Source organism: Camelus bactrianus, chromosome 6 (genome assembly GCF_048773025.1).
Source record: "Camelus bactrianus isolate YW-2024 breed Bactrian camel chromosome 6, ASM4877302v1, whole genome shotgun sequence".
Lineage (NCBI taxonomy): Eukaryota > Metazoa > Chordata > Mammalia > Artiodactyla > Camelidae > Camelus > Camelus bactrianus.
The window spans coordinates 32,552,609-32,578,706 of record NC_133544.1 but is presented as its reverse complement, the minus strand read 5'-3'; the positions used below and the strand labels follow the sequence as shown (position 1 = coordinate 32,578,706).

General features: G+C 39.2%; 1 protein-coding gene across 10 annotated transcripts in view; it reads right to left on the bottom strand.

Moving 5' to 3' along the window:
* ZBTB25 (zinc finger and BTB domain containing 25) overlaps nt 1-26,090 on the bottom strand; it is a 40,319-nt gene extending 14,229 nt beyond the window's left edge. The window contains exons 1-6 of one of the 10 annotated variants that reach the window (XM_074365406.1): nt 25,950-26,090; nt 25,100-25,419; nt 13,505-13,752; nt 9,695-10,638; nt 5,080-5,114; nt 133-2,302 (exon numbers count right to left, since the gene is read on the bottom strand). In XM_074365406.1, the coding sequence (XP_074221507.1) occupies nt 2,246-2,302; nt 5,080-5,114; nt 9,695-10,638; nt 13,505-13,677 (1,209 nt within the window). In that variant the 5' untranslated portion in view covers nt 13,678-13,752; nt 25,100-25,419; nt 25,950-26,090 and the 3' untranslated portion in view covers nt 133-2,245. The other 9 variants (XM_074365405.1, XM_074365401.1, XM_074365403.1 and 6 more) reach the window with 9 other exon arrangements.
* Nucleotides 26,091-26,098: the final 8 nt, after the last annotated feature.

Below are 26,098 nucleotides of genomic sequence, written 5' to 3'. Positions count from 1 at the left end.
TTTATTTATCCAAACCTTTCAAGAGAAACCTGGTATAGTACATTCATTTCCTAAAACTATAAAGATCACACTGCTGAAGCCACTGAGGTAGAGCCACCAAAAGTTCTACTCTGCTGATTGTGTTGGACAGAATTTACGATGGCATGCCTGAAAGAGCTCACCTCCAGCAAAGAGAAACACAAACACCTAGAACCTGAATTCCATGTCATGAACTAATGGCATCTAAAGGGCAATTCTGACTTTGATGGCATCTATGAACTTGGCAGAAGTGCACTTGTTTTCATCATCTCTTGCTGTTCTCACTAGTTGTTTTCCACATTATACTAACCTAGGAATTGTTAATAATCCGTATGGTTTTCCAAATAACTAAGCAATCTTGAAGTGAAAATGCTTATTGAGATGGTGCCTGCTAAAAGCTGGGTGTTTCAAAAGTTCTGTGTTTACTATGACATTGATTTTCTGCTCTTAACATCGACAGCCCTGTTTTTTCTTAAGCACAGCCCAATGATAATAATTAGGCTCTATGAAAGAGTGTGCGTTCTAAATCTTGGGACCAAAGTTGATACTGTGTTAAAAGTCCTAGAACTTAACTTCGTTCCAAAGTAAAATGTCATTAACGTACACATACTGTACAGAGAGCATTTACTATTTCACATTTTGCAGAATTAAAATTTTTTTTTATTAAATCACATCTTTCTATTATGAGAAAAATGCATAACCTTTTGCAACGCTTGTCTTCACAAGCAATTCTGCCCTTACCACTTAAGTCTGGAGTCCCCAATCTCTTTGTGAAGTACATACCTTTCTTTTCCCCCGAAGCTTGAGATCACTGGAAGCTCAATTCCCCAGCTTAGGAAAGAGAGTGAGCGTATGTGTGTACGTGCATGTGCACACTACATGTTCGCAGAAAATCCTCAGCAAAGCTGGGCAGGGGCACCGTGAACAGTTAAAGAAAACCTAGGTGAGAGGAGGATGGGGTGATGGCTCCTAGGCTGGAAAACTCCCAGCAAGGATTGTTTTTCTTATACTTTTCACAGCTTTACTTGTGGCCATAAAAACCAGGCCTTCCAGTTTTGCACTCTTGGGAGATGGAGAGCACAGGGTGACACAAAAGCAGGTGCAGTCATTTATACACGTGTACTCACACCTTTTATTTCTAGATTCCTACTTTGACATCTGGACCTTCAGGTCACAGGAAGGTCTGGTCAGTGTGGCTGTAAGTGGGTCTCTGGACCACATCTGTGATGTGTACAGTTACAAGTAACGCAGCTACAGGCATGCATGCTCAAGTCAAATATCCTCATATATAAATTACAATGCAGGGATTCCTGTGGAATAGCCATCTGAGGCATAAAAACTTAGAATATCACTTCCCTTTAAACAGGTCATCCAAAACCAGAGTATTTCCATCCTCCTGATCAGAATGGCTAGTTAGAACTGTCCTTGCACTCTGTGTAAGGCTGAGATGTACAGAATGCCAAAATAACTGGTCACCCACTACTCAATTCAGGTGAAAAGTCAACCTGACTTTCTGATCTTTTATCCAGATGTGCCACAAACTGCCTTATCAATAATTTCACTAATTTCAGAGTAAATTTCAGAATTATCTTTTTTGTTTTATGGGTTTTATTTATACCCTTAGTGTCTGGCTGAGGTATTTTTTTTCTGACCTGTGAAAGGATTAATAGTGAATGATAATCATTATGAGTCATTAAGCTTTAAGACTTCTATATTAATCTGGGTGGTCTTAACCTTTTTTCCATCAAGGTATAATTTACGTATAGTAAAATCCACCGTTTTTCGTGCACAGTTTACAAATTTTGACAAACATATAGTTGTATCTCCTAGGAAGGATTAATTTTTTTCTTATTCTAATTTCATTGCTATTTATACCAGCTGTTTTTTAGTTTTAATATAATTTCCTGGCTGCATCAATGAAAATTGCTACTTGCTAGAGAAATTCAAAATACAGGCTTCTTAAACCCAACATTGAAACCGGGATAAGGACAGGCAGGCTGCCCTGCACAGTTATGGAAAGTGCACAACCCAACCCCAGAAGCATGCATTTGGTGAGTGGTGCCCCCTAGCATTAACTGTGCATAATTTGCATGGTGCTATGTAGTGGGTCTGAACATAACCACCAGTTTGAGAAGTCTGCAGAACTGTGATGATGTTGACAGTGAAACAGGAGATGTTTAAAATTTTTAAAAAGGAGTCCTCCATTTTTATGCCTTTCCTCCCACACTTAAAACGCTGTAAAGCGAGAACAGGAACCACTGAGCTCACAGCACAGACCATGCACCTATGTGAAAGAAGGGCAGTGTTGGCAAATGAGAACTGGTCCAGTAAAAAAAAAAAACAAAAAACAAAACAAAAAAACTTTCGAGACTCACTCCCCTGGAATCTTAGATCTGCATTTTGAAACCTTTCTCCTTATCTTTGCAAATGTTACATCCTTTTTCTAACAAACCACCATAGGTTCTTTAGATTTTCCTCTTTATAAGGCACTTAAGTACAAATGCCAGTTATCAAAAAAAATTTTTAATTAGATACTTACCTACATCTAGTTTGGACTAAGTACCATATGGCTTCCACTACAGAAAAATGTGGCAAAGCTAAGTTCACAAGATCTCACTCCTCAAAGGCCTGTTTGGTCCACAAAAACCTAACATGGATCTTCCTGAAATTCAGTAATAACCTAGACCAGACAATAGGTAATGTCTGTTACAGCCGATGAAGACCTCCTTCTCAGGATTCCTTCCTGCATGAGCCTCTCCCCCAGTTCCCAAGAGAGCAGGGACCAGTTCAGTTGTGCAGAGGCCCTCCCAGAGCACTGCTATTCCTTCAGATTTCTGACATAAAAGGGCACCAAGGTTTTCTAATAGTTTAAGGGAAGATACTTTATTTCCATTATTTTGATACATCACCAAACTTCTTCAGTGAAAGAAGTTTCAACATTATACACACACTAGAAGAGAATTTATCTAAGAGGAAGTTGGCTCATTCTCCAAATTGGCTAATCAGCTGTAAAATAAATTTCATAGAAGCACTGGTGAGGAGATACAGAGTCCTAGGATAATAATAAGATTGCAGGTAGAAATGATGGGGGGGAAAAGAGGGTGGACTGTGTTCACTCAGGACTGGAGTATGCAAGACCTCTATGGGAGAGGGTCTCAGCCTACTCAGGGAACGGAACTGGCTGGAAGAAAGTGAGGGAAGAAAGGGATGAAGAACACCAGCTGAGAAAGTCAGCTGTTGAACTGCAGCTGAAAAGAAAGTAAATTCCAGAAAATAGTATACAGGCCCATCTCACAGGTTGTGGATGTGAAGAAAAGAAACAACAGGTAAGAAACAAGGGAGTATTTTACTCAAATGTCCCTGGATTTATCTTGACTAGACAGAACACCAAAACTGTTTGATACCTGACTAGAAGAGCTTATGTGTTGGGACTAAAATTCCAAGGCCCTACTGTTAAAGACCTACAAGAATCCTCAGAAATGCTCAATGTAACAACCACGATATAAATGTGGTGTTTTAAAGTTATCTACTGCTATATATGTAAATTGGAAACATCCTGATCAAAGAGGGATGCCAAGATATTTTAGTGCCTAATACATTATGGAATTCTAGGAAAATTCTCATAGTCATGACTCTATAAAGTAAAGCAATATCCAAGAGTAGGTAAGTACCGAATAGTGAATTAAACAAATAGTGACAGATGACAAATTTGAACATCATGTAAAATAGATTTTTAAAAGGCACATTGGTGCCACCTTTTGGCCAGATTAAATATTTACACAAAGTATGATCACATTTTAATTTCACAGCCTACTTCTGAGGGACACACACAACTGTTTAGTTCAAACATTGTATGAATAGGTTTAAAACTGTCCTCTTGCTTAATACATCCATGAATTTTAATAATCACATTTTTATATTTGAAAAAATAAGATAAAAGATAATACAAATAGAAATTTAATTCTGAATGAAAACACATCTCATACTCCATTAAGAATAGTATTAACTTCAGAGATGACTGGGACAAGAATCCTTAAAGTTTTTTTGTATCCTTCAGCTCTTGACAATCATCAGAAAACTTATTTTAAGCTTTTCTTTTCTTTTCTTTTTTTAATCTGGTTATTTTAAGCTTCTAGACCAGGATTAGACTCAGCACTCTTGACATTTTGGGCTGGATCATTCTGTGTTGTGGGGGGCTATCCTCTGCATTGTGAGATGTTCAGCTGTACCCCTCGCCTCTCTACCCACTAGATGCCAGAAGCACTTTCTCCCCCTACTCCCACCCAGGTGTGACAACCAGAAACATCTCCACACTGCCAAATGTCCCCATGGTGAGGGGGATCACCCAGTGTGATGGTTAACTTTATGTGTCAAACTGACTGGGCCATTGGATACCCAGATATTTGGTCAAACACTATTCTGGATGTGTCTGTGAGGATGTTTCTGGATGAGATTAACATCTGAATCAGTAGATTAAGTAAAGTAGATTACCCTTTCACATGAATGGCCCTCATTCAATTAGTTGAAGGCCTGAATAGAACAAACAGGCTGATCCTCCTGAGAATACGGGGAACTTCTGCCTATTAGCCTGGACACTGGTCTCTTCCTGCCTTTGTGGGTCTCAGCTACAAAGTTTGGACTGGAATTACATCAGCGCCCCTCTGGGTCTCCACAGCTCGCCAACTGTAGATCTTGGGACCTCTTGCCCTCCAAATTTGCATGTCACTCTCTCTCTAAGACACACACACACACACACACACACACACACCCTCTGTGGTTCTGTTTCTCTGGAGAACCCTGACCAACACGCCCTCGCTGAGAACCACTGTTACAGATTATGTTACTGGAGGACATAGAGAGTGTATAGGGAAGAAAGGAACAAGGCTAGAAACTTCTGGGACATAACTAGATATTATCTTTCTTTCTGAGATGGTGGTTGGGAAACAGTTGATTAGGACACCAATATTCTATTAACACAGATTATGGCCGGTAAGAATTGGGCTCACAGATGCATTTTTGTATCACACATCCAAAATGTTACCTGGCACAGAGACTACTTACCTCAACACTAGGAAGACAACATTTGCCAGACACTTCTGTAAAATAAGAACACATTTCATTTATAAAAGGTTTTATCATCATCACATTAATTTATTTGTCTTGATAAAGTATATGAAATTCGCTGTTTTCATTTCAAATAGAGGATACAAAATTTTGTGAAAGAATTTTTCTGAAGCAAACTCACAATACATTAGGTGGAAGAATTTAACCGTACAACAGAGTATTGATTTCAGTCTCCTGTATTTGCTATGTGTTGCTTGTACTGTGAAGATTTCTTCAGAGGGCCTTTTTAAAATTGTACAAGTTTTTGAAATCCAAGTTTCTTTGAAAGTATTTTAAGTTGATACTTGATTTAATCTGACTAAATGACTTTATTTGGCACAAAACAGAAGAGCTGATGATGACAGTTACTGTCAATTGCAGGAGCAATATCTACCAAGTAATCAAGTGAGACACAGATACACACTAAAGCACAAAGGATTCTCCCAGATCTTGAAGACAAAAATCACAATTTGTAATTCCTGTATTTAAGACATCCAGGCTTAGAACTGTGTAATCTCACCAGTTTTCATAAAGTCCAATCATACAAACACAGAAGGACAACAAAGAATAATAATTTATAGATTTCACTCTTAGGAATTTAAAAATTAATTATAATAAAATACCACAGAGCTACATTTAGTTTAAGACCACACAAAGATACGTTACATTATGAAAACTCTTCACCTCAATTACTACCAAAAAAAAAAAAAAAATCTCAAGGATCTGAGTTACAATATCAAGAATCTGCCTGTTCAAGTAAACATTAATGGAATTATACATTTTCAGACTCTTTTCCATGTTTAATATATATTTCCTTCAGTTTTAAGAGAAGCCTCTTCCAATCCTATTTTAATAAAACAGAATGAATTTCTATGTTACCCCTACTCCATTTCCTGTCCCCATCTACTTTTTAGATGAGCTACATCAAAGAAATGCAAATGATATTTTTTTTCTCCATTGCCTTTGTTCCTTTTCTTTTATGTAAATAATATGTTTGGGGGAACTTTCAATAAAGCTCCAATTGGCAAGGTTTCATTCTCTATAATGCCAAAGAGTTAATATCCTCCTTGCTAAAAGCTAAAGAGAAATACTATGATTAAACTACAGTAGGATAGGAATTCTAACACTGCTGTTTATAGAGTATTTGTAAAAAATAGAAAGAATTTTGTCAATTATTAAGTATTAAATAGTACATGATCACTTCTAGACATTCTAGAATTTATCAGTTGGAATACTGAAGTCAATAGGTTTAGCTATGGAATAAACAGTTTTATTTGTATGGTTGGTTTTTATCAATAATACTGATAGAACTTAACACAATTTTAATACAGTCCTCACAACACCCCTTTACAGATGGGAAATCAGAAAATCAGAGCAAGAAGTAAATAATCTCAAGAAATAATAAAAAAAATTGTTTTTTTAATAAGGCAGACTGCACTTATCAGATACTGAGTTCTGATAATATGCTGGTAAGGATAAATACTGAAACAGTCTGTTTTTCTGCAGAAAACAACTATATGTAGGATCTAGAAAGAAGGGAAAATTCTAAGCTGATCCAAGGGGAAAATGTCTGTTTCATATTTCCCTGATACATTGATTAAGGTGCACACAACATTTCTAGTTTTAAGAACTTGATAATCATTATGCAAACCATACTAACATGGCTAAGATTATAGCTCCATTTTGCAAGTGATGTAGTTAAAACTAAAGGGTTTAGTTAGGAGAACTTCTTTAATACAAAGTCAATTTTCTTACTGAGGAATCATATCTTAAAAAATATACTCAGGGCACAATTTTAGTCATAAAAGTTATTTTAAAAATATGCCTATTGAATGAATGAAAAAAAAAAAACCTGGTCATTCCTCACACCACCACTCACTGACTCTCAGGAATCCAGCTTTTGGAAATTTTTTCTATAAAATGAAGTAAACATTTTTCTACTTTCTAAAACAGAAAGAATATTATGAAGATGAAGGAAAGAACATTTACTTTGAATTCCTAATATATTTTTTGTTAAATTATTTTTATTTATTTATTTATTTTGGGAGGAGGTAATTAAATTTCTTTATTTTAATGGAAGTACTGGGGACTGAACCCAGGACTTTGTGCAGGCTACGCGGGTACTCTACCACTGAGCTATACTCTCCCCCCAGAATTCCTAATATTAAAAGTAACTTTATGAATAAGAATAAAAATACTGTTCATCCTCTTTTTTAATACCCATCAAAAGTAGATATATTTCTTCTTTAAATTAATGTCCATCATGGCCAATCAGCCACAAGCAAACTTGCCATTTCTCCAGATTCTGCCCTGCACAGCTTGCAACCCTGCCCACAACTCATATGCACACTGAGTCCTACCCTTTAGCTGTACACGTTTCTTGTGTCAAAGACTAATGACTGAGCAAGTAGGAAAGAACATAGAAGAAAAAAAATCAGAAAAAAATTGTTATCTAAATGAGGAAAATAAAATTTTATGTGAAGGAGGTTAGGGAATATATCCAGAATAGTCTAAAATACATGAAATCTATTTTGTGTTTATCCTATGAGATGAAATCTTTGAGGGTAGTATGAATTTGAATAATTCCTTAAATGATTTAAGATTAAGGTCAGATGAAGTTCTGATCCCAAAGAGCAGTACATTTGTCTTAATTACTCCCAACATAACTGACGCTGTATCAATAGCTACTTAGATTTCATTCTCAACATGTTGATCCTGACCCCAGGAGGCTTCCCTCCCTTGTCTAGGGCAGAAACTCAACCAGCTTAGACAAAGCCCATTGGTTTTCTTCGTTCGGTCCTTAAAAAAAAGTTATCACTTTATAATTCCCCTAAACTCACTGCTAACCCAGAGAAAACCTTTGTGCCCTTAGAATAAGCTAGATTACTCTTTGAGCTCCCTCCTGACTAAACTCTGATACTTGAAGAACTCTGATATTATCAGGAAATCTCAGAAACATACAGTCAGGAAGGAGATCAAAGAGGTTTTGTATGCAATTAAATTCTAAGCTAAACAAACCAAATTTATCAAATTTACTAATATATCTGTGAGGCTTAGAATTTAACAGGTACCATATGAAAAAGATGAGGCTATTTTGAAGCCTCTCTCTTTCATTACTCTTGACTATCTAGTATCTGAAACTAAACATCTTGGAAACCATTTAGAGCTACCCTCCGTGGTGAAGTTTGACCAGCTATTTCCCAGCTACATAGAGCAGGACACTCTACCATTCAGTCCATCAATTTTAATTTTTCTGCAGTTTTAGCTTTGTACGTTTCATCTTTATAAAAGAGAGTTAAGTTGATTCACGGAGGGAAGGCTATCATGGATTTTAAACATAGTTTTAGGACACTGACTGTATCTACTATGCTGGTTTTATGGACCAGAAAAAAGTGACAGTTGTGTCACTGAAAAATTACTTTTTCAAGTGACTGTTAGAAAATTAATGTCAACTCAGGCAGCCTAGAAAACCTTCTGACACTGAGGGTAAAAGGTAATTTGTATTTTATCATTTTCTTTATCATTACATAAGCTCATATAAACCTCTGGTCATAAAAAGCTCAAGTTGCTCTTAAGGTTTTTAAGAAAACACTCTAGATTAAGGTTAACACTGGGGTGTTAGTCACCACAGACCTATCTGAAGCTGTCTCTGACACTGCGGGCTTCTCTGCTTATCTATGTACACATGTGTATCTTACTGTTTTTTTTCTTTAAGATTTTTTTGTGTGTGACTAACTCTTCTTTCAAATAAAATACTTTTATTGAAAATGAGGTATGCTCAGTGTGAAAAAATAAATAAAGCCATGTAAGATGCTGCAGAGCTAGTAAGTAACAAGTAATTTAAAACTACTCATGATTTGGTATAGCTATGCCTTAAAACAAACTTTTTATACATTACAACATATAGTTATGCATTAAAATAACTATTAATTTCTTATATAGCAGAAAACATTTTAAAATAATCCACACTAGAACTTAATTCATGTGGAACATTAGCCAAAAGTGAGAGTATAGAATATTTTTTAAAATAGGTTTCATTTATTTCATATTCAATTTGATTTTACAGATCCTATAGCCTGGAAAAACTTAGAAATTCTGTAAGTAACTATTGAATCTGAAGTTCCATATTTCCATACTGATTTCTGATGTCTAAATTGTGATTTAATTTATGAAAAGTTCACAGCCCTAAATGAAGGTTAAATTTTAGTAGTTATGCATCAATATATCTTACAATAAGAGCCAGTATATACAATCTTAAAACCAAGGATAAATGGCAAAGAAAATGCCAATAGAACTTGAGGAGGAAAATAATTTATGAATTAAAAAATGCATGTAAATTTTCTTTTTCAGAATTGGTATAAAAAATCCTGAAGAAGAAACTGCTACTCAACTAGGATAGTGTCCACGTTTTCTTGTGTGAGTTCTGACTCTAAGGCACAAGATGAGTCTAACTGTTCTTGCGACAAGCGAGACCCTTTCAGCGGGATATCAGACCAGCTGTCACAATACGGCTGAAATCTCTGGGCTAATACATTACCAAACCTTTGGCATCGGTTATATCTGTAAGATTTACCTTTGTGTGTATACATGTGTTCCAGCAATTGGCTCTTTCGGAGAAATTTATGACCACAGATGGTACAGCTGATTTTTCTTTTCCTTGAAAAAGAAAAATTACAGTTTAATTCCACTGGCTCTGTGTCTTTGGAGATCAGAGACACTTGGCTGATCTGCAAAGGCTCAGTGGTGCCCTGGTTGGTGTGGTCAGGCTGCTGTTCATTCTCCTTGACAGTGAAGGGGCTGAGCCTGCAGCTTTCAAGAGACTCGCCATTTTCATTAAGTGGATGCACTTCGCCAAGGTCATTACTTTCCAGAATGGAAGCAGGGACACCAAAAGGGAGAGATCCAGACACGTGGGTATGGAGATGTTGTCTTAGATTACTTCGGGAATCAAAACGTTCCCCACAGTAATGGCATAAGTGTATTTTGATACCGCTTTCAGTGAATGTGGGGACTGTCACCTCTGATGAAGGTGAGGGATGGCTCTGGGAGGTCACAGATTCTGGGTCACATCTCTCCTGCTTGATGGACACTGGGGGCTTCTGGTGCTCCTCCAGGGCCTGGGCAGCAGGACGGGCCCTCTGCTGGTCTGCAGTGCCATCATCCAGCCCAATAGCGAGAGAAAGCTGCAACTGGGGGTGGTCACCCTGGACAGCAGCTCTGTTTCCATTGTTAGTGGAAGGAGCTTCTTTGACCTCCAGCCCTTGTTTGACAGCTGTTTTCTGGGTCGTTGAGATCTGAATGCCATATAAATTTGAGGACTGCACAGTCTCTGGTGAGAACACTTGATTCATTTCAGTTGCAATGTGAGAAAGGTAGTCAGCGTGAAGAAATCGAATCCCTTCCTCCAAACGACTATGATCCACAATCTGTTTTGGCCCTTTCCCCGTATACATAATGTGCAACAAATAGCTGAATATGTCAGGTTGGATGTCAGTTGGTTGTATTTTTATGCATTCACTGTTAAAAACAAAAAACAGACCCACACAGAATGAAACAACCCAGTTGGCCTTTTAGTTAACAGTATACAGTCTTGGGCTAAAGCAATTTCTTTCCAAAAAGTTCTGACTTAGCAATCTGCCTTGATGAAACACAGCAATGAAAGCTTAAACTTTCATTGTATAGCAGTTTTATGGCCCAGCAAAAGTCTTCATGTATTCAGTCTACTGCCTAAAGTTAAGAAACATGGATATTCTGATTAGTTTGACATTTAATTAGTTACTCCTAAGTGAAATGCACTTATATCAAGTGCCAGAGGTAGACAAATGATGAATAAAATAGGTACCCCACTCTTAAGGAATTTAACAGTGTACTTTAAGTGTATATAACCAAAAGAACTAAAATCAGGGACTCAAACAGATACCTACACACCAATATTCATTACAACATTACTCACACTAGCCAAAAAGTAGAAACAGTCCAAGTGTCCATCAACAGATGAATGGATAAATAAAATGTGGCATATACATACAATGGAATATTATCCAGCTATAAAGACGAATGAAGTTCTGATATACACTACAACATAGATGAACAGTGAAAACATTATGCTAAGTGAAATAAGTCAGACACAGCAGGACAAAGTTTATATGATGCCACTTATCAGAAATATCTAGAAAAGGCAAATTCATAGAGACAAAGTAGATCAGAGGTTACCAGGAGGCTGTGGGGGGTGGGGGTGCGGAGGATGGGGAGTTATTATTTAATGGGTTCAGTTTCTTTCTGAGGTGATGAAGAGTTTTAGAAATAGAAAATGGTGAGGGTTATACAACATCTGAATGCCTTTAATGCCACCTGAATTGTACAATTTAAAATGGTTAAAATGGTGAATTTTATGTTTATATATATTTTACTACAATAAGAAATAATTAAAAAACTCAAAGAGGTCTATCGGAATTGGTAATATTTAGAATTTAAATTCCACTAACCTTATTTTGGCTTCCAAACTATATTAATAAAATCACTCTTTTGATCACAAATGAATACAGGTATAACCCTGAAAAGCTTTAAATTAACCCTAAACCCAGTTTTCACATATGAATCTAGAATTCAGACAACAGATGGAAATAACTGTATAACAAGAAATCAGGAATCATGCTGCAAAATTAGAATAAAGACAACCTGATGGAAATGCTGGATGACAAGTAACAATGAAATCACTTACCTTCCCTGAAGCAAAAGTTTGTGACAATGCAGCAAAAAGCACTGGGTGTCAGTATGCTGGCAGCTCATTTCTTTAGTCCTGATTTTTTAGGATTCCCTCTTGTGTTTCACTCTTACCTCTGACCCACTCACTGCCATGGTCTGTGGCAGGGTTTTTAAAATACTGGCACAGAGGTGTTAACTGAGGAGTTTTAGTTGCTCAACAGAGATACCACAACACAGGGCTGCCACCTTTGTCTCTCCTAGATTTAGTTTAGCACGGTGCCTGGTGCACAACAGGTGCTTTAAGAGGTGAACCAACTCACAGCTCTTGGATGAGACTGATGTGAAGGCAGTGTTTCTAATCTGGTTTCTACACTGACACTTTAAGTCAGAGAGGAAACTATTTTGTGTGGCAGAAAAGGCTACGCATGACTTGTCCCTTACTCTAACCTCCTCTCCCTTTTCTGTCATATATTCCAATCATTCTGATCCACTCTGTTTTCTGAATGTGCTAGCCTGGTTCATATCTGCCTATGTTTTCATGTGTTTTTTCCCTCTTCTTGCAATGTACCTTTTTGCATTCCTCTACAACATCTGAAAAACTCCTCCTGCTCCTTCAAGATCCAGAGCCTCTGTAAAACCTGTTCCAAACTTTTCAAAATAAGGTTGCTGACACTCCATTCTACCTTGTCTGTCATAGACATCACATTAATTATCAATAGCAGCAGCTAACAGTGCAGAGCTCTGTTCTAAGCATTTTAATATTATTAATGCATTTAACTTGCTCAACACCACGGAATGGGTATACTACTCTGGCATTTTACAGAGAAGGAAATTGAGGCGCAGAGAGATTAATTATACTGCAATTATTTTCTTTACATTTGTTACCTCTCTATTGGACTATGAACTTTTTGAGGGCAGGGGCATAACTTACCCGTTACTGGGGTCTATCCAGCACAGTACCTGATGTATAAGTACTCAATAAATAGTTGAATGAATGAACAATTAAAATACATAATTGAAGCTGGACTCCTAAGTATTTTCATGTAAGTTCCTTTAAAAAAGCATCGACTGTTCTGTCACTTTCAACCTAGGATGTATTAAGACTACTCTTTACCAGGAGCTCAGAATCTGAATACCACCTCATAGCTCTCTCCCTACGGACCTATCATGTTGGGGTAATCTAAATTCAAAAAAACTTTTTGAAAAAATATTTGAAATAAATGACCTCTGAACTGCAATATGGAAGATAGGGTGGGTAGAACTATGACAATGAAAGTGTTATGGAATAGAAATCAACAGCTTAGTGATTAAGAGCAAAAATTTGCACTGGAGTTTGATGTATTAACTGTATAATCCTGGCTGGGCAAGTTACTTGACATCCAGTTACAGTTTCCTGTTCTCTAAAATAGTATGGATAACAGTAGAATTTACATTAGGTAAATACTAGTGCCTGGTTATGGGATAGGACTTCAATAAAGTTTCGCTATTACTGTTTGCATTCTTATCTTCTACCATAGATTCTACCCACTCAGTTTAATTAAGATGTATACAATTAAAAAAAAAATTAGTATTTCCTAAGGTGACCCCGTAACAAATAATACCCAAAATGATGTTATAATAAGGTTTAGCTATATCACAATATTAAAAATTCTTCTGATTTACAAAAGCACATCCTTACCTTGTTTGGTGAATAAATATCATCTTGAAATAGTTAGAAAAAGCAGCAAGCACTGCTCTGTGAGCTTTGAAGTAAACATCTCCAATAGCAACTGTGCAATCACACAGAAAACCAAATTCTCGTTGCATATTCAGCTGCTGCAGAAGGACAAGGCTATGGCTAGCTGTATCCATGGTGCCTCTGAGAAGAAGGACAACATAGGTTGTTTTTTTTGTTTGTTTACAAAATTGGCTGTAGTTCACACAAACCTACAAGGTACAAAGAGACCTAAATTTAAATGACATTATTCAACAGTTTCCAATACTGTTAATTTTACCCCAAACCTAGCTAACATTAAATCCCACATCATGACGAACCTGCTGAAACCATAAAATGTGGCCTTGTTTTTTAACCCATTAAGAAGGTAGCTTGGTCAACTGACACAGTCGTGAAAGGAAGTCTGTCCTTTTTTTAAATCTACGTGACCACAATGTTTCTAGTCCTCAGTTTCCTCACTGGAAAAATGGGAATAAGTTACTGATCCTTGCCTCAGAGTGAAACAAGGTAAGTTATGTGAAAAGCACCTTGTGATGTAAGGTATAATGTTAGCTATAAATGTTAAAAACATAACAGTGTGCCCTGGCTGGGGTAGGTAGTGCTGTCACTGCTCCTTAGGGATCCTCTGTGTGCACTGGGGACACTGGCCTCCTGACCAGCATACAATGTTTGGGAAACTTATCACAGTAAGTCCAGAAGCCCTTAAAATGGATGTCAAGCCATATCCCCAGATTCACATGGGGCCCAGGAGGCCCATGGGAAAGAATCTAAACCCCAATTTTAAATGGACTCAGATACATATAAGAATGGAGGTTCCCAAAGAAGTAGAACACAGGATGGGACCACTGGTCTCAGGGGGAAAAACTGTGCATGAGGGAGAAGATGCAAAAGAGTTCTGGCGGAGAAGTCTAGCGTGAGCAGCAAGAACATTCAAGAGTGCCCTGGGAGGTGGGAGGCTCTGCCACCTTCTCTGCCCCAACTGTGCAGAAAGCCCTGGTGCTTTAGAGAGGAGGCAGCTGTGGTATAAAGGGCATCACTGCGGTGCTAGAAGAATGTCCTCTAGAAGAGGAGATCCTGAAATAAAAGAATGAAGTTTTCTCACTAAACAAGCGAGACCAAGGTCTAAGGAGGTCAGTGATGAGAGTGTGGAGTTAGCTGTCTGGAGACTGGCAGTAGCTTGTGCAGCAAAACGCTGAGTGATGGACAATATAATAAAAATAGCTAACAGTTTAATGCTTCCTATGTGTCAGGCACTTTTCACTCATTTAATTTTCAATACAGCTCTGTGAGAAAGGGAATACTCAATGCACCTTACAGGTGAAGACATAATCAACACAGAGAGTTAATCTACCCAAGTCACACCGCTAGTAAGTGGCAGAGCAGGGGATTCAAACCCAGGCACTGGGCTCCAGAGCCCAGATGTCCTCCCTCCCCACCTCCCAGGGGGAACGTGACCCAGCAACTGAGGGCACCTAGGGAAAGTCTATACATCATGGCTCTGGGAAGCCTCAGGAATATGTGGAAAGAGGAATCAGGGAAAACCCAGATTTCCTGCTGCTTAAGCAAATGTGACACAGCAAGACAAATGTTTATACTTATTAGTGGATAAAATCTAGATTATAACTGGTAAAGATAAAAGTAATTACTACTGATAATAGGTTAAATCTATTTTTATTAAAACTACAAATTTACTGTACTAATATGGAATAATTTCCAAAACGTATTCAGTAAAAAAAAAAAGCAAAATATAAAATTGTGTAGAGAAGACTACTATTTATGTAAAAGTGGTAGAGTAGTTATTTTATTTTTAAAGGTTTGTGTACACATCTCTGGAAAGGTTCAAAGAAACGAGTTTCACTTCTGGGAGGGAAACTAGGGAGTAAGGAGTTAAGGGTGGGGGGAACTATACTGTTTGAACTTAAAAAAACAACTTGTATGGAAGTTTAATATAATAAATATATACCTACATGATTCCTTTTTCCCTCAGTTTCTAAAATTATGAAATATTTCAGATAGGCAAGTAGGTAAAGAAAATAATGTCATCCCACCACCCCCACCCCGGGCACCAAAAGTGAACATTACAAACATGGTAGAGATCTCCTGGCATCTCTCCCTCTTTCTATCCTCTCACCCACTTTGCCTTCAAGGATAACCACTGCTCTGATTTTGGTGTTTATGACTCTCTTGTACATTATCATATTCTGTATATAACCCTTAAGAAGGTATGGTATTGTTCTGCATGTGTTAAAATTTTATATAGGTAATTAATATTGTACTTTAGGAATCCTGCAGCTTGCTTCTTTTAACTCTACATTCATACATTACTTTAAAAAAATCCTACCTAACATTAACAGTTTCCCCTATTCCTTCCCCCAAGTAAAAAAGAATTAAAACCAAAACTCATACCCCTTACTATCTCACTTTAAAAGCCTTTAAGCTGCAATGAAATGACAAGATAACAGAACCTACAGAGACTTGAGCCTATCTTCTAAGAATATAAACAAAAATCCAAGTTGTGGGCATTGTTCCAAAAGGCCATTTAACAAAATGTCATTATTATGTTTGCCACATTTTTCTGATTCTAAAATCCACCAATTTATAGAGAAACTAAAAAACCTAAGTAAAACTGTATATTGGAGATTGCAGTATGTGAAAAACATGTCTTAGTTTTAATAAAATGGTTCAAATTGAAGTACCTTAAATCAGTCTTACAAATTATCTCAACCCCCTCCTCCAAACTGACTATACCTCAATAAAAAAACCCCCTCAGTTCATAAACATTTTCACCAGTTCTTTCTATATATAGATATATATACATAATGCATTAGTATAATGAACTATTGAACCATGTGGAAATGAAAATAGCACAATAAAAAGCCACATATACAAAAATCTGTGGTTAATGGTCTATGAGTAACAGTTAAATTCACTTAGAGAATAAATATTATTTGAAGATAAATTTAATAAAGAAAAAAAATTGAAAGCATGCATTGGCCAAAACATGGGGACAGGAAAAAATTACACTGATGCTGCAATCAAGAAGATAACAGGGGAGATAAAATGTAAAACAAAGTAATTACAACATGAAGCAAAAGTGATAAGGGCCATAGGCAGCTGAAGAAAATACTATGAGAGGGAGATAAGTGACAGGAAATCCAATGAAAAATAATCTATTTGAACTGGATCTGGAAGAACAGGCAGAAAATGAACATAGCGTTGTAGGCAGAAAAAAACAGACTGAGTGAAATTACAGGGAGAGGTATGAATACATAGATAACTGAAGATTTCAGTTTGGCATAGAAAAAAACACAAGTAGGTGAATAAAAAGAGATGGGGGTCAGGTCACCGAGGGTACTTAATGCAAAACTAAAAGCTACGACAGTTGTGTTTGAAATGGAGAACTATATTAAGACACATTTTCAGTGGAGGGAGAATAAACAGCACAGAGTGAAACTTTTGATTCTGGAATCAGACAGCGTGGATTAAAATCCCAGTTCTGCCATTTAGCTGTGTGATCTTGACAAGACACTTAACTCTCTGGCCCTCAGTTTCACTTGTAAAATATGGATAATTACAGTTTTTACCTCACAGATTATTACACACATTTAATAAGACAATGCATATCAGCACTTAGAAACAGGGGGGCACACGGTGAATGTTCAATAAATACCAGTTACCATCATCACCATCACTGGGCCTGTGAATCAAGACTGCTCTAGTAGCAACATATAAAAAAGATTAACAGGCGAAAGGCCTGGAGAAATAAAGACCAGAAAGAAGCCTACTGCAATGTCCAAATAATGGCCGTGGGAATAGAGAAAGGAACACAAGAAGATATGCCAGATGTAGAACTGGCATGACTTGGCAGCAGACTGGATGTGGTCAGCCACAGAGATCGAGTCAAAGGTGGGTCTCAGAATTCCAGCTTAGGTAACTGGAAAAATTAATTCATTCCTTTGAGTCCCATTTGCAGAGTAATTGCCATGTACTAGGTGTTGATATAAAGGCAGCATCCCAGAATGCCACAGGAAAGGCATAGAAATTGGCTTGGTAAGAGAGGAGTTTCATTTTGGACAAAGTGAGTTCAAGGTACCCCCTCTAGAACATCTAAGTAGAAATGTTTAGTTATCAGTGGAGACCATAAGCAGCACTGGGACTCTAGAGAGAGCAGGGCTAGAGAGGGAGAGAAACAACAAGGCTGCAGTCACCAGGAGCGGATGGGACTATTGAGTGAAATAAGAAGGGGAAAAAGCTAGGACTGAATCCCTGAAAAACAAGAACAGATATAACTGGACAGAAGAAGAGACATTAAAAAATACATGTCATTGAGGGAAGTGAAGGAAAGGTGAGAACCTTGGCAGGTGGAGGTGGCAATGGTATAAAATGCTGCAGAGAATGAGGAAGAGGCCTATTACAAACACCCCCAAGTGTACTGACTTCTGACAACAGTTTGGGAAAGCAGCAAGAGCAAAATATGACTGCAGGGGGATGTTAGAAACCAGAGGCCATAAAGGGTAGCTATAGATAGAACAGGACATTAGGGAGCTGCAGATCAAAGACTTGCAGGCTGAAGAGGGGTGGAATCTCTAGATGTCAGAAGGAATGTAATCAAAAGTTTAAGTGTAGCAGTTAGTCATGGAGGAAAAAAAGGATCTCTTTCTCCAATAGCGGAAAGGAGATGGTTGAGGTAAGCAGAGAGAATTTGAGAGTACTCTTAGATGGCACTGATTTACAAACTATGAAGTCAGTCCATATGGAGAGGGAAGAGGTGAGTTTAGGCCTTGAAAGAAACCTAGCGTATTAATCCCTGAGCTAATACAGAGTGTTGAAGTTTATAGAGAACTTTCACACACAATAATTTCTCTTTCTGATTCAGATGAGATCATTTCTATTTATCTTCAAGTTCACCATCATTTCTAATCTGTTGACCCATTTCTTATTTCAGATATAGTTTCAAATCTAAAATTTTCATCTCATTCTTTCTTAGTTTCTATTTCTCTGCTGAGATTTCCTATTTGTTCACACATTACCACCTTATTTTGCTTTGCTTGCACATAGTTATAATAGCTGCTTTAAATCCTCTCTGCATCATCTTGGGGTCAATCTCCATTCATTAGGATGAGTTTTCTGTTTCTTCTTATGTTTAGTCACGTCGGATGATATCATAGACATTGTAATTACTGCAGTAAAGACTCGAGGTACTGTACTGTTCTTCCAAAGAGTACTGATGGTTTTGTTTTGTTTTTTGCAAATCAACTAGGCTGAACTTAAACTCCAAGTTCAGCTTTTTTAGTGTTAGGTGTGCTGTTTGGAGGTTGTGCAACACACTTAAACGTTCAGGGGTTGGCAAGAGATTCAAGTTGAGTTTATACACAGAATTTGGGGTTCCCCCAACATCCTTTCTAGGATTTTCCTCCTTACTTTCCTCCTGTGTAGTAACTCTGAACTCTGTCCTCTTTTCTTCAAGCAAGTAAGACTACAAGTTATCATAGTTTTAGCCATCCCATCATGTCACCAACTGGGGCCTTCTCTCATGCTAAAAGCCATAAAAATGGAAAATTATTCATGGCCATTTCCTTCTTCATAGTGTATACCACATTCCAGTTCCTGCTTGCTTTTTGTCACTCTCAAGTGCTATCTAGTTGTTTTTTAAACTTTTTTTTCAAGTTTATGGTTTTTATCCGCAGAATTGTTCTGATAGGGACTACTCAGCCATTCATTGCCCTTCATCAGCAGTTCTAAAAAGTTTTGGTTTCAAGATCCACTTACACTCTTAGGAAAAGTATTAAGGACTGTGAAAAACTGTTGTTTATGTGGGTTACATTTACCAATATTTACCATATTCAACATTGAAAATTTTTTAAATTTAAATATATTTGAAATAATAGTAAACCCATTATATACTAATATAAATAACACACTTATTCTAAAAAATAGATATTTTTTTAAAGTGAGAAGGGTGGCATTGTTTTATATTTTGCAATCCTCTTTAATACCAGGCTTTAAAAAATACAGCTGGGTTCTTTTCTCTGCTTCTGCATTCAGTCTGTTGCCGCATGTTGCTTGGCTCAAATGTATTAAGATAATTTGAACTTGGCAAAGGGGAAATATTTGTAAACCCACCGAAAGGCTTTCAGGAACCTTCGGGGTACTTGGACCTCACTTGGAGAACCTCTGCCCTACATTATCTTTTTTTGAACCTATAAGGTAGTTAAGTGGGTGCTGTATTATTTCCATTTTAAGTTTAAGAAACCATAGGTTCAGAGAAGGCAGGAAAGATACCCAAAGTACTAGCTATTATATGGCGCTGTTTAATTCAAGTCTGACTTTAAACTCAGTGCCTTTTCTTCAAAAGCCCTATCAAGAACTTTCAATATATATACTGATGCAGATTTTGCAAATACACTGAATCAAATTAGGAGGGTAAATGTTCCAAATTTATAAAATAAAAATAAACTCAGATCTGTTAAAAAAACCTCATAAACATAGTAAGTTCATTCAAACGTGTTTGCATAATAGACCTTTCATGTTTTAAGGCAGCACAACCAGATTTTACCTCATGTTAATAGAGCTAATACATTACAAAGTTATTCAAAACATTTTTTCATATATGCAAAGATATTACTAAACCATCAAATTTATTCCTCCTAACCTTATAAGGCAACTATCCTTTTTTTTTTAAATTGAAGTATAGTTGTTTTACAGAACATTTTCTAATACAACTTACTTTATAAGTTATCAGCTAGGCTTTTTTTAAAGTTTTTAAAAAAAATTTTATTTGTTTTTTTTGGGGGGTTAATTAGGTTTATTTATTTTAATGGAGGTACTGGGGACTGAACCCAGGGGACCCTACTACTGAGCTATATCATCCCCCTTAGCTAGGCTTTTTATACAGCCTTTGCTCATCATTTTTTGACCACGCATTTTATTTTCTCTAGTATGTGGAATAGCCAAAGTTTCCTATGTATACAGAAAGATCTTAGAAGTTGCATTTGAGAATTTTTGTGGAAATTTAAAATGTGAGGTTGCAGAAAAATAATCATTATATTTACAAATACTATAGTCAAAATGTAACAGAGCTACATCTTAAAATGCTTCATCTGTTATTAGAGTGGTATTTACAATAATAGTAATGATATTTAAGAGAGACTACAAAAAACCTGTTTACTTTCTAGATTGTAGTAACTCTGGATTAGCTCAAACTAAGTAAGCTAGCACAGCTTTTTTAAATTCAAAGTTAGCTTGATAGGGAACATCGTTGATTTTTATTTAAAAAAATCTATTATATTAGTTAGACTGGACTCTCAGATCTCTGATAGCCAAGATGATGTCCTAGAATACAGTTTTTCATTCTTGCAGGCTCTAAGAATCTTTCATAAAAGAAGAAATAAAAGGAGTAAGACATCTGTTTCTCTGGAAAACAAATAGTCTTAGATATTTTCTTTGTGGTTCCTACCACTGTGACTTTATTATTAATTATCATTAAGAAATGGAGACAAGAAAGTTGACAGAGAAATGTGTACAGCTTTTTTGAGATACTTACTCATGGCTATAAATACAAAGGTAAAAGCAGAAATATTCAAAGCACCACATAATAAAAGGCTTTATACAATGATTTTAACGTTTTAATGGTATTTTCAGATGATTGTGGAGAGAGAAAGAACATTTGCAGAAATCATTTCATCCTGGAATAGTGGCTCCAACTGCTGACTGTATTCTAAAACCTTCCATGTAGAGTTGTACTGTTGCCTGAGTCCTACACTAGAATTGCTGATGAGGCGCAGATCCCTTTTAAGCTCCTCAGGTGATTCTAATATAATGCCTCAATTAGGAACCACTGCATTAGAAGAACAAGGGACCAAGGAAACCCAAGAGACTATTTCACACTCTAAAATTACAGAGAAAAGGAAGCAATTTCACGAGAAGTGCTCAAAATGCGGGAATTATCCCAGTTTCATTAAATGAACAAAAATCACCAACTGTAATTCTAATTTTAACTTTAAACTAAAAAAATTAGCCAGATTAAGAAACAGAAATACTCCCACACTCATAGGATGGGTTCTGGGGGCAGATGAGGAACACACCATTTTCAGACTTTCTAAAAAAGTATTTAGGAGAAAGGTATATTTACTCTCTCATATGCCATTACATCTATTTTCATATCTGAAAATGACACGGGAAGTCCAAATCTGAAAATTATTGTTTGAAGTAAAATCTGCAGTAATTCTAGGCCTCTGCTTATGAAAATCACTAAGAATGTAAGAGAAAAGGGTAAGCAGCAACGTGGTGGATGATACAGGAAGAGCAGTTATGCTCTAGAAACCTTTAACGGAACAGGGGAACGTTAGTTTGGGGCCTCCCGCCTGTTGGCAGACACAGCCAACCTACTACATCTCTAACCCCCATCTAACCAACATGTGGGATGCCTGATAAGGCCGCAACACCCGGCAAACAAGAATGCTAACACCAGTGAGTGCAAATTACTACTGAACCTAAAAAAATCAGAACTCTGTAAAGGAAAGGAAAAGATTCTTCTTAATCCACTAAAAAAAAAAAATAAAGACTGCATTTCTGAAAGAAAAAAATAAACTAATCAAAGCAGGAGAAACTTGGAAAACAACAATGCTAGTATAGACCTAGAATATAGTACAAACAAGGATGATTACAACTTCTGAATATAGGTGAACCAATACTTCCTTTGCCATGGAACGTTCCACAAACACGTTATCCACATGGGCTAATGAAACCCTTTGCTTAAAGTGCCTTTTTCAGAAGGAACAAAAAGTCATTGTATGATTGATTTGTAACCAGGGAAGAAATGAATTAGAAAATTTTTCAAAAATAACTAACTTAACACTATAAACATTTTTTTCTCCAGGTGAGGTTAAAAGAGAAAAAAGTTCTGCTAGCAAGGAAAAGCAACCAATAATTCTGAAATTGATGTTTGCTTCAAACACTTTCTCTCCTCTTCCTCCATTCTCTCTAAGCAAGTTCAAGTAGCAATATCTTTTTTATGTTAGAGGAAATACTGTTCTAGTCATTATCAATAGCTGCTATTATAAAGAGTAGATACTATGTACAAGGCCTATGTGCTAAATGCTCCATGTATATTATCTCTTTTAATCCTCACCATGACTATACATATTATTTTTATTTCCATTATACAGATGAGGAAAAACCTAAGCTTAGGACACACAACTAGCAAATAGTATAAAGTGGAGATCAAAAGCTACGTCTGACTCCATAGCTGGTGCTGGTTAACAATAAACTGGAACAGTATTTTTCTTAGCATTCGTCACATGCAATTTGGAATAAAGAAGCAGAAAGGGGGCACAGGAAGTGGTGTAGAAGTACTTCATAATTTATCAAGATAAGAGCACCTGCACTGCTTTTTAAGACAAGAAAAAAACCCTGCAATAATATAAAGCCCTCAACTCTTTTCTGGCCCTGTTATTACTAAAATGGGCAAATTTTTCTTTAACAAGATGGTCAAGCATCACCTACGGACCATAGTAAATAAATCACTTTGGTTCAGTGGTGGGGAGGGCATTATGCAACACTTCCCAGCACAGCTCTGGCCAGGATAATTTATGGCCAAGGCACTTGGGCCCCTCCTCCCCAGCTAGACAGCCTGGCTCCTTCGCAGTCCCCTCAGGAGATAGGGTGGAAGCACACAACTCCACTTTCTAAGGCACAGAGGGCAGCTGAAAGTCCTGCTCAGCTTCTCTGGGCAACCACAGGCGCCAATAAATCAGCCACAGGCGATTCTCTCATCCCCTTCCCGGCTGAAGTGGTAGCAAGATCTAACGCAAATGAGCACTGACCAGACTTGGGAGATAAAGTGATCTAAGCTTCAATATTCTACTGCAAATGACAGCATCATCGACGACAGGTAACCCTCTGAGCCTGTTTCCTCGTTTGTAAGATGGAGACAATACTAACCCCTTTTCGTAAGTATTAAAAATTCATCTATGAAAGCAGCTAGGCACTGCCGGTACTCAATAAACAGCAACCAAACCTGAGGAGCATCCACCTCCACTACCTCCAAATAAGACATTCAGGGCAGGGCTGGGCAGAACGGTGTTGCAAGTCATGCGAAGTCTCCTCTTTGCTTGCTGGCCATCCTTGTGATGTTCCACTGCTTCCTGATAATTTCCCAGCCATCAGAACCCATCTATTCTACTTCCTAGCCATCAGTGTTCTGTTCCCTATTAAGGAGCTGATGTCTGATAATGGATTAATAGTTTACCCTTAATAAAAACATATCATGATTGCTAAAGAGGTCTTTTGATACCTTTACCCAAAGAAGCAACCAATGCTACAAATCCTGTTATTCTTGCAGAGAATAGGGCTGAATATTTTGGGGGGTGGGGGTGGGATGGGCTTTGAGCTCTAAAGCACATTAAAAGGAAGTTTATTCCACCTAGACACAGTGCCAACCCTATTCCTTAAAATACCAGAGCCCTCACACACTGGCCAAGACTGATTTCTCAATAACCGACATCAACTGAAGTGTAATCACCTCTGGCAGACTGTCTTTACAGTAGTGTGTTAAACTGGCAACGCACGCCTGGTTTGGTGGAGAGCGCAACGACCAAGGAAGGCATCTAGAGCCTCGGAGTCCAGTTACTGAAGAGGTGTAGGACTTCGATCAAGCTACACACTTTTCGGCCTGGTGGTCTCATCTGTAACATGAGAGATGAACTGCATTTTCCTGTAAGGCCCCTTTCAGTTTTAAAATCGGTGATTCTAAGTGTACTTTACACACTTGACAAAATCCTGGGAGACTCAACAGCTCTGCCAAAGAGACTTGAGTCTCAAGAGAATTCACGCCAAATTTAATCCCTTGGGGGGAAACGGGTGTTAATTTATGAAACATGTTAGCTGCTGTCAAGTTCCAGGTACAGCGCCAGGCGCTGCCGAAACAACTTGACAACAGCTTGATTTCTCCAAATAATGAGTGCTAGGGAAGGCAGTGATGGAGCAAACTTTAAGGAAAGACTGGAATTGCTTAGAATCAGATTAATATAATCTGAAAAAATAAAAATGAATTATGCGGGTGGGGGCCCTTTCTGCCCTAGAAACGGGGTGATCACAAACGAGGGTAGGGAAGGAGAGGGAGGACAGTAGCCGTCGCGTCTCGCAGGTGGCACCCGGAGACCCTCCCACTTGCGAGAAGGGTCGGGGGCGCGGCTGCCTGGGGAATGCCGCAGGCCCGTCGGGGCTTCCCGCGCGGGGACGCACCCCGGCCCGCAGCTGAAACGGTTCCGTGCCTTTGCCGCGCCCCCGCGCGCTGTCCCAGCCTGCATCAGGCCCCGGCAGCCGCTTTATGCGGGCAGCGAAGGGCGGCTCTGGATATCCTCGGCCCAGTTCTCACTCGCGGTTGCCATTTTCCTCCTGGGCCCTGATTGACATCTCAAACGGACCAAAAACACCCCTCTCCCCAGCTACTTGCATCTGTCCCGCGACCGACGCAGCTGCAGGCCGCCGCCCAAGGTGGCTCGCGGCGGGAGGGACTGAGCCCGGGGCAGCCCACAGGGGCCGGGCCGCGTCGCTTACCCAGAGGCCGCCGCGGCGGGCGGGCGGCCGGCCGACTCCTCCGTGCGGGAGGGGCGGCTCCCGCGCCGCGTACGTCACGCCGCGGCGCCGGCTCACGCACCCCGCGGCCCGCTCTCGCGCGGCTTCCCGCTCCAGCCGCCCCGCGAAGGGCCACGTGACCGCACGCCTGGTAGCTGGGGAACCAGAAGCGCGGGGGCCGGGGTGTGCGTTCTTGCGTGCGTGCGTGCGTACGTGCGCGCCTGCCCGCCAGTCAGCTCAAGTGGCCAGGCCGGGGTCGGCTCGCAGTCCGGGCGCCGCAGCCCCGGTCTTTAGTCGTGACTCTGTAGGCGGAAGCGTGGAGATGAGCTTGAGCGTCACAGGCTCCCCACACACAACCGCGTGACCTGGGGACTTTCCCCAGGGTGTGCAAAAGCATGGGCACCCCGTCAGTTCTGGGGTGGGGGCGGGGTAGGATGCGCCCGCGTGTTTGCGGGGAGAGGGGTGAGGGCGCGGGGCCAAAGAAGCTAAGCCACGGGAGCCAGGGAGGGGAGGCGCGCTGGGCGGGGTGGGGCATGGCGGGGGAAGTGACTCAAGGCCAGAGACGGACAGGCCCACGGAAGGCAGAGGTGGGGGGAGCGCGGGGAATGGGCGACCCAGAACCGACTGGCCGCGCACGGGACAGTGCAAGGGTGCCGGCGCCCCCAGAACGCCGGGGACGTACAGTGAAGGAGAGCCCAGATGATAGATCCTATGGGGCCGGGGTCTGACATCTGGACGAAGTGGGAAAGCAGCATCCTGCCACTGGGGAGTCGGGAGGAGCCCAGTCCCATCCAGCTGTGCAAACAGGAGGAGGAGGAGGTCCCAAGCCTACCCGTGGGAGAGGGGCGAAAGGGGTGGTCAGGCCGCCACCGCGCCGGCGCCCGCGGTGCGGGTTGCGCCAGCCTCCTCGGAGCCCGACGCAGAAACTTGTTGCAACAAACAGGCGACCGCGGGTGCCCCTAGCAGCCAGCGGCGGAGTGG